Source organism: Bombus flavifrons, chromosome 12, assembly GCF_040668555.2.
Source record: "Bombus flavifrons isolate JBK064 chromosome 12, iyBomFlav1_principal, whole genome shotgun sequence".
NCBI classification, from domain to species: Eukaryota; Metazoa; Arthropoda; class Insecta; order Hymenoptera; family Apidae; genus Bombus; species Bombus flavifrons.
The window spans coordinates 2086825-2097437 of NC_138453.1; the positions used below are offsets into that span (position 1 = coordinate 2086825).

A 10613-nucleotide genomic window follows, 5' to 3' on the forward strand; every position below is an offset into this window, starting at 1 on the left:
AAGTAGGAGTTGCTTTCTAACAGATTTCATTACGGAATCAGAATTGGCCCTTAGCTTCGTCTCGTAAATAAAACACGTAAAAGATAGTCACAATTGTCCCGAAACACCTCTGCCTCAAGCCAAATAAATATTTTTGGACTTTTTGTAATATTAATGTAGGTATGCGGGTATAGATTTAGGGCAAGAAAGCTTTTGCTCACGACCAATTATATGTCAGTTTGCCCAGATTTGAAAGTTTCTAGAATTAATACAATTAACCTTTTTAGTTTTAATAAAACTAAAGATATAGCTTATGTAAAGGCATTATAATATCAAAAAATAAATAGAAAGAATATCAATTGCCCGGGTTCTACGAGAACAAAGTCGCGAGCAACAGCTAGTTAGTTATCTCTAAAATTGACACTATTCTGTTTTAACAGATGCTGGCTCAAAGACTTTGTGAAAAAGATCCTACAAAAATAGGTCAATGGAAGTCTGAAACAATTCCAAGTCAAGTGATCAGCGGTGGTGAAACTTCGTCCGATGAGGGTGAGCCTATTCTACAGCATGCGTGAAAGTGACAACCGCGAATATGTATCGATCGTATCATGTGCCAATTGCAAACGAAAATCCAAAGTCCGGTGTCCACCTTGGGAATTCTTAGTTTAATCGACAGAAGCACGAGGACAGCGCGGAAGAAAGCCAGAATTAACCTACGTTTTCCATAGAGGATACAAAGCCGGACGAAGATATACAATTATATAAGTGCCAAGTTTGCACAGTGTTTACTATGAACGAATTATAAGAACGAGTTACATTGCTTCGTTGAACATAATATCAAATCAGATTCTAGTACAAATACCCAAGGGGATAGGGGCTTGAACATACACAAGTGTAGAGAGAAAGAGAATACTCAGATATGAATTACAGACGAACTCGTAGTCAAGACAGATCACAATCACAATAGACAAACAATCGAAGACACGTATGTAGTGCCAAAATAATGCAGCGAACTATAGACAATCTGCGGTGAAATTTCAAAGAATTCGTTGCTGTAACAGATAAAATATAGCTGTAATAACAAAATACCATCACCTTTCGAAGGAAATTTTTCAAGAGATTTTCATTAACCAAGCTAATAGCGTTTATTATTGTGATGAAACATTGCAGCAATCTTTTTCCAAGATGCCAAAAAAGCAATTTAATTACATTAAAAACAAATTCTATAATGTGGTAATGTACAACAAAAAATTATCGAAAAAGAATTACTATTATAATGAAACTCTGATTTATTTAATGTGTATTTATTTAATGCGTCGAAGTATACAGAGTACAAACAGGATAATACTATAGTACAAATAAATAAAAGAAGGAATTATATGTGAAAAGATAAATAAAAAACATGCTATGAAATTTCTAATCCGAGATTTCGTTTTCAGAAAAATTTATTTTGGGAATTCATCGGACATAGATTGGGGTTAGTTATTATCCTATTTCGTTACTAATTGTTTTATACGACATAATTTTCTATTTAGATTTCAATCAAAGATTTCCGATCACTGAAGATACACGATGATGTAGTTTGGTAATATAACGAATTCTTGTACAAATCCGGGTTCTTCTTTTTGCTTTTCTACCAATGTTGTCAGACATTCAAGCTCGTGATTTTTGCACATGCCCACGTATATCAAACAGAAACTGTAGAAGAATTAATTATTTGTGTATTCAAGCAATTTCTAAAATCAATTGTGTCTCTTTTGTTTTTCGTAACATATTCCTTATTCTTTCAGTTTCAGTTATACTACTGTTTCACTCTGTATAATAGACGCATACCTTGCAATATAAAGCAGTTAAATGCACGTTAAAAATTAATTGATTTCGGAAATTGAAAGCAAAAATATTGAATACTTAGCAATACTACTTTTTTATTTTTGATACTCTAATAAACAAAATTTGCTGTGTAGCCAGTCACATCATCAAAAGAGTGATTTTTTTATGTTTTAAACATTTTTATCGATACTACTTCCTAAAATAACAATATGTGTATTTTTAATTATCTGTACAACTATCAATAAGAAAATCCTTTCTATTGGAATATTATATACTTTCCTCATTAGAGTTTGCTTTTCCTATTATTTGTCGTAATAAGTAAAAAGGTTAAAATAAATAATATCTGCTGTTCAGTGGACAAGAAATTTTCTGTACATTTGTATGAAATATGTGTGTAGAACTATACAATTTTTCTTTATAGATTTAAATTAAAATGTAGTATTTCCATTTTAAACAGGTAGCATTATTCATTTTATCTTGCTTCAGTCTTTTAAAAATAATTTTTTAAGTATACACAAATAACCAAGTCATCTGTATTTAACATAGTCATATGTGTATGTACATAATATAACAGTAAATATATTGTACAGATTTATAATCAAATGTGTCATACAAAATGTACTGAAAAGTTATTGAAGGTATAATGGTTTATCTAAATGCCATTCTCAAAAATGAAAGAAACATTAAATTGATGTGATTCCTTCTCCCTTTCAGAAATAAAAATTATGTAACTAAACATTATAAAAAAATTTGGGCTGCATTACTATCATACTATGATATTACTATATTTTTTATTGATATATACTGGCATATTCATAGTTACAAACGTCTACATGTAATATTTCATGTCAGAAAACTAAATTTAGATAAAGTATTGTATATATATAATTTAAATTTATATTGAAATAAGTGCACTTATTATAAAGCAGATAAAAAATTCCCAATGGGTGACGAGTACAAGTAAAATAATAATGTGCCAAATATTTATATAGAAACTTATAATATTATAATTTCAATATATCGTTTAATTCTATGATTAGAAAAATCTTTTCTCAGATGGCATAACAGATAAACCATTAAAATTCTGTTTTAAAATTTTGGTACATACATGAAGATACAATCACAGTGTAAAGCGGATATTCTAACTCATTGATAATAAGAAATGCAAACCTATGTTTAGTGAGCGTTGTTTATATTCTTATAATGGTTCACATAACAGCTTTTTCATTGTCATTCATATTTTTAAAAAACTGAAGAACATATTTCGTATTACTTACAATATTTATATAACAACATGAATGTTATATATTATGATTACATCTAAAATCGAATCAGAATAATACAATACAGATGAAAGAAGAATTAACTTTAAACGTAATTTTGATTAAACATTTCTTATTAAAAACGTTTATTTATGTTTTTTACGGACATATTTTAACCTCTATAAACTTTTCTTCTGAAATAGTTTTAAATATGGGGAGAAGCTATTTTCATTATTTGTTACGAAGTTTATAGAATGAAAAACAGTTAAGCCGAATTACTTAAACCTTAACATTAATAATTTTAAAATTTGCTAAATGTGTATCTCATAGTATCAGATCTCTTAACACTGTTTCCTTTTATTGATTCAAACATTGATATATATTCATTATTTTATGAAGCCTTGTTTGTTTGTCTATTTGTCTTCTTTCTTTGAGCTTTATATTCACTTATCAATTGAATAATTTAGTATATTATTTTAACATATTTCTATATAACTGTGTTAGATACGTATAAAACAAATGACATGCATCTATATAGAAACAAAAATTTATTCATTTTTATTTACATATTATATTTATTCTTTCACTTTATGTTCTAAGCTTACTTATGTATGTACGAAATATTTCTGATTTATTTTATGTGTACAAAACTCCTGCTTTCATTTTGCTTTTTAATCCTAACGTATCCTAAAAACATGACATATTTCTAAACAATAATATGATACAATTCTGATTGTACACTACAACCTCTGAGACAAATATCAATTTATAGTTCTTTTCCTCGTATATTTTTTACAGAATTCTTAATGTGACATAATTTACAATATAATATATATTTCACTCCTTATTATGTGTTTAATAAGTGTTTGAAAGTAAATGTTAACTATAATAAGAAACTCAAATAAATAGAATATCGTCATATATAGTGCTCATTTTGTATACTTGTATGGATCACATAACACCACTAATAATAAGAACTCAGACTGAAAAACTCCTATTTATTTTAAAGTAGAAAATTATAATTTACATCATTCGTAAAAATAGTAGTAATTTATTACTAAAAAGTTATCCTTCTTAATTATTATATCTTAAAGCCAAAATATAAGTTAGAAATTCTGGTTTAAATCTCTGTAAAGTTTCCTTCGACTGGTAATGGTGAGTAAACCCGTAAAAGTATAGTTCTTATCTAGTAAAAGATATAATATTTATATACAGTAGTATTGTGTCAGCATGTGGTGCAATGGACTGGTATGTGATTCTGTATGTAAAGTGCAACTTTTGCGTTCAACATTGAAGAGTATTCTAATATTAAAAATTAATATTATATCTAATTATTGATAGATGAATCATATATATATATATATATATATATATATATATATATATATATATATTTATATGATATTAGTATGATCAATTATGAGAATTATTGTTGATATAAGAGAAGATGTGTTTGTATATATTTATGTATAATATAATGAAATCCTATTATAGTCTTCACTGTATGTAATTGTAAGAAATTTATAATTGGGAACAGAATCGGTTATTCGGATTACCCGCAAATTATAATTTTAACGATCTTCATTTATAGATATCTTTTATTCTTTTATTATTTCTGAAATTTATAAATATTCTGCACCTTTAAAACAGAGTTAGGTAAAACATTTTAACTTTTCTCATAAATACATATTTATCATCATAATTATGTTCCAAGCTTTTATTTGAAATCATTTTTTATTACCATTAATTATTTGTAACAAAAATATATTTATTGATTTTATTAAATTTTCATAGTTGCAGACATATATTCAAATTCTTGTTAAATATTCATATAATGCTAAGTGAATAATATACATGTATCAGTATAAACAAAAATTAAATTTTTTCACCTTATAATAACATCGTAAGAACTAAAGTTTAAAATGATAAATTGAATAGTACAATAAAGATAAAACACTTAAGATAAAAAATAAAAGATTAATTTGAACTTTAATGGAAATTATACACAGACATACACTTAAGTAAAGATATTTGAATTGTCAATTCAGTAAATTTAAATATAAAGACTACATATATGAATGTTGAAACTGTAACAATCATTGATATGATAATGATTTGCGTAATTTCTAACTCTGTTTAATAGCTAGTAAACTGCATATTTAATAGCAAGTAATATGCATATTTTAATAAGTTTGATTTAATTTAATGAAATGTTGCAGGCTAGATCATCATTATTGAACTCTGGGTAACCGATTTTCTGATTTTGCTTAAGATATTTAAAAAGTAACATACCTTCCACGAGCGATAGCTATTCTATCTTATAACTATTAACATAATATGCAGAGCCCGGTTTTTATTAACATGTCACTCAAGCACGACTTGTCTTTCCTACTGCATAATCAGATATCGATTATCACAATTTGTACCTATGTGTGCTTGAGACAATAGGAGACGAATGACCGCACAATCATGTACATTGAGGTCCATTTGAAATGTCGCCAAACAATATCAATGTAGCATAGATCAATATAGCATTTGGTGTATATCCATTCTAATGAAAACCGACTAAATCATGTATGAATTTCTAAAGCGTGCATGTATGTATGTCCACAATGCCAAGCCAACGATGTTTATATTTTGGAAGAAATAATATGATAAACAAAAAATAACTTTTGCATTGAAAATAATATTTGATAAAAAAATATTAGAAGGAAGATTTCATGGAGAAAACATATTTTGGAATGCAGCTGAAGCCAAATTTCATACGATGTAATATTTATCTCTAAACTATCTCACATGTAATTACTAAGATAGTTCTTTCAAAATATTATTGTCAATATATTTTCGAAATAATTGTTTTTTGTAAAAATATGGAGTATTTTAAACAACAAAAAGTCCTTTACATATCAAATCTATTAATTTAGACCTAGGGAATCATAAATATCTATACTTTTTATCATTTATATGCTGCACTAAACGAAAAAATTTGATGTAAGATAAGTATTCTATTTGGAAAGAACATTATAAATATGTTAAATAACATATTTTTTCTAGTGTTATTTGAAAATATTTTTAGATAATTTATATATATATTTATGTAAATCTATTTTTTGTTAATATGCGAACGAAAAATTTTTATGAATTTTATATGTGAGAAATTCAAGTTTGCTAACGTCTTTAATTAAATACTTATTACGTGAAAAAATTGATGTAAATGTTACTTTAAAACAATGTAGGATATGAAGTATAGCATACAACAAACAAAGAATTTTAAAGTACTTAGTACATGCAATATTCTTTAACATGCACAAGGCATTTATCACTTATAACTTATCGTTAAGGTTATTATATCAGAATATTACAACAGAAATTAACTGATTTGTTTCAACATGCACACAAGCTATTTTATTATTGTCTTAAATCTATGTTTCCTGAAAAATAATATATATTCCAGGTGAAAGGATCAGAGTAATATATTGCTTTATATTAATGCAATTACTTATCATAAATTCCGAAGGGAATGGAATTTCAAGAAAACGTTTTGGAGGAAGGTCTTAATATCTTCTAATAATGAAAAAGTTCTAAAAATCTTCCAACTTTTGTATCATTAACAAGCAAGTAACGTTACTGTTACATAAGAAGCTTACTATAAATGCTAAAACTTTCATAATAATTATAGTTTCCCCCTTTTTTAAAAATAATAGTTGTAACATTTACTAATCTATATACTAAAGAATAAATTGATTCTGCGTAATATTCTGCTTAATAACACTTCTTAGTTTGGTAAAACCCTAGAAAGAAGTGTTATAAGTGATAACATACTTTGATCTGTATACTGTTACTATATGTATAACTCCTGTAAGAAGTTGGCTTGGCTCCTTCCAAACTCAGTATTAAAAAATGATGACATTGAAAAATGAAGAACAAGCAGGATCAAACCTACAATTTGTGGATTATTTTTTACCAAATTGTGTTTTACAAGGAAATTCTTCCAAAATTTATTATCTATCACTTTATTTAAAGAATTTCTGACACAATCTATGTCTTTTTACAAATGATTGAAATTTTATAACGGGTGTTGACAGTTGCAAACACTTGCAAATAGTTGGCAAACTAATATTTTATAAACATTTTTTTCCAGTACATAATCTAGCTAAATGGTACTCATGTGAAAACATTCATCTTACACTCTTGTAATTAGTTCCTACAATTATGATATACTTAAAGTGTAAAAAATTTATTAATGAAAATAAATTTTAATCAAAGTTAATCAAGCTTCTGTTGATGAATATCATAATGCAATGGGATCGCATTGAGACTTCATAAGATATTCATATATATACAAACATATAACATCAGCTTTTATGAAATGTAAGAATGCCAACATTTTGCTAGTGTCGCCGTCAGTTTTCTTCCTGATTCTGTGACTCTGTTGACCTACTGATAAAAAATGTAATTTATTTATTGTAAATAAAAACATATATTGCATAAAATGTTTTATATTACATATTCTGCATGGATACACAATTAACAAAATTTTGGTAAATGGAATGCAAGAATTGAAGCTCATTTAAAGTTGATCAAAAACCGTGAAATACATATACATTTTGGATCAATATCAATATAATTTTTTAAGGTAGCGTCACAAATATAAAAGTACAGTTTTATGGATGATGTGGGATGGGAATAAATATTTAGTTTGCAATAACTGTGTGTGTGTATTATTTTATTAAAAGCTTTTTAACCTTTACATGAAGATTAATATTTCGATGATTTACATTTTTATGAAATTTAGTTTATTTTGCATTTACATTGTTGCGGTCACGTATGTTGAGAAAAAAGGATTTTGACACGAATTCGGGTGCCCATAATAATAACAAAATGTAATATAAAATCAATAGACCTGTATCTAAGCTATGTAGGTGTTTTAAATTACCGATAAATTGAACAACAAACTAAACTTTACAAGAATAAAATTAATGTTAATATTACCAAAGAAAGACAAACAATATGTCCGGACTCTTTGGATGCTTGTATTAATCTACCTATAAGTCTCGTCGTGTATCTCTTCCGATTATAAAATAATAAATTATAATTTTTGTCATACCCAATCAAAAATCACAAATTACTAGTGACAAATACAAATTAATCTCATTGAGGGTTATCGTGGAGCAAAACGAGCGCTTCATACCTTACTAATGTCTTCTCACGTAGCAACAGAAATAAATATCAAATTGGCGAGTGATTCTGGCCATCACTAATAAGTAAATTCGTCATCAGTTTCTTTTCTTCGTAGCCTCGGTTACGCGGTTGTACAATTAATGTATGCCGTGGTAATGTTCATGACTAGATGGTAACTATATGTCGGAGATGAAAGGACATCGGAGCCTTCCCTTTAGAACTTCGGGAAAATCCCTTAACACCGTAATCTAGATTCTATCATAGGCGTAATTAAACAATTGCCGTCTTTCGATCCGATTGTATTTGTTCGAGATTTGTGATAATGAGCTTGGACTCGAGGCGACAACCAGTCGCCGAACGTAACCGCGGTCACGGGATGGACGCTTTGTCTAACAAAGGTATGGAGTAATTCTATAGCTCTCCTTAAAAGAAATATTTGCGACGGCACGCGACAGTAAACATTCCAACGGTTTCTGTCCCGTGGCTCGCCACACGCAGACCCTATTCTTCGAGTAAGATGATTGCCAGATGTCGATGCGTCTTCGCAGTACATGTTCGGCTAGCCTGAGGGCCCGTTATAAATCTTAAGATTTAGTTGGCTAAAGTCCTTCAGACAGACAAACAATCTTTGTCCCAGCTACGGGAAGATAGGAGAGACCTATTTTTCAACGAACGGCTTCTCCCACTAGTAACTTTCCCTCGAGGGCGGCTAGCATCTTTTTCTAACCACCGATATGGAGATTGACCAATTAGCAGCAACGCCAATTTCCCTCACCTTCTAAACGAAGGCTATCCTCGACGAATCCAAGGATCTCGTGTCCTTAGACACACCCCATCATAGTTTTCCTCTGCAGCATCATCGCGACGGAAAGTCATTCTCTCGTGAGGTCGTTTTAAGCGAGTCACTTAGCGTCTGCACGCTCGGTGGATATTTCACGTTTTAACAAAGAGTCCGACTTAGATTTTGTGAGCATGTTCATCCATCATCCCGTTGACCGCGGATTCGTTATTGAACCTAGGATCATTGTCATTAGTTTCTCGAGTATCTAATTAACACGGTTACTTGTCCAATCCTATAATAATCGCATTTGCACTAGTCAATGTCTTCTCTATTGCATAACGACACTGTGTAATCCAAACGAAGATTCGTTTCACGCCCCTAACTCTAAATTCCAACCTTCTCCAACATATATTTATTCTTATAATTAACGCTATGCAGCATTTGCTCCAAATGATTTGAAATTGTGAATACGTAACATCCTTGCCCTTAATTAAAAAAGGTGTTTTCCTATGGAAACAACTTTTACAAGTTTGACTCGCATTATACGCAGAATTAAGTTAATATTTACGGTTAGTCCGGAAATTTTTATCAATTAAGTCTAACATGTGTTAATGTTACTATTTTCGGCCATCGAATACTTTAAGAATTTTATAAGATACTAAAAGTCAAATTTGGACGTTTGAGATTCCCTCCAGAAGTATAAACAATCGTTTTCGGACAAGATACTTTGTAATTTGCTTTTCTTCCTGGCTTTATATGCAGATATAAGAGAGTAAACAATTTTTTTTGCAGTTTCTTTCGGTTTCTTCATTTTTTATTTCATGTGTATGTATGTGAATATTGTGATATGCAGTGATCAGTAATTTGTGTGGAAAATATGTGTGATTCATGGAAGATATCATTCGACTACATTTAGTAGCACCTCAAGAATATTTAATGTGTGTGATTTTCCTGTGGAAAACACCGCGAACGGAACGATCGCGGTGCGTGTGTGAAATTTGTATAACCACCGTTCATACGTTGTGTCACTTATTTATTATTTACGGATACAAAGGATTAGAGGAAACATTAATGCTCTCTACTCGAAAATCCCATGAGGTTGTCTTCGATATGCTGTTATGGATTTTAATGACTGGGCAGATAAAATGTTTAATCTACGATTTTTCTTTTAAAACCTCGAGCAGGATGATTTATGTCTTCAAATGTCATATTCTTCTTTTCTACAACTTGTACGAAATAAACTGCTGCCCATGTACCGTTCGATTTCAGAATCCCTGTACACCCTGCTGCTTAGGCTAACTTACTTTCGTTCATGTAAGAAGGTTTGCTCGTGCACAGGTACATTAATTGTTCAAAAGTGGTCAGACAAAAATTTATATTTTAAAGAACTGATCTAGCAGTATGGATGGATTTGCTGAATAATTGAAGTACAGAAAATTTTCTGCTTGGGAAAACCAAAGTATGACTAAAATTATTCCATTGCATGAGATACAGAAATTTTGTCGCGTTTTAACAGTTCATTGCATACAGAAGAAGCTATTTCAATATTAAGGATAAAAAATGTACTAAGTTATCCGGAA

At 29.3% G+C, this 10613-nt stretch overlaps 1 protein-coding gene across 1 annotated transcript in view; it reads left to right on the forward strand.

Moving 5' to 3' along the window:
- shn (zinc finger protein schnurri) overlaps positions 1 to 7779 on the forward strand; it is a 68507-nt gene extending 60728 nt beyond the window's left edge. The window contains exon 8 of the mRNA XM_069124422.1: positions 420 to 7779. Within this exon, the coding sequence (XP_068980523.1) occupies positions 420 to 554 (135 nt within the window). The 3' untranslated portion in view covers positions 555 to 7779. The remainder of the gene's footprint in view (positions 1 to 419) is intronic.
- Positions 7780 to 10613: the final 2834 nt, after the last annotated feature.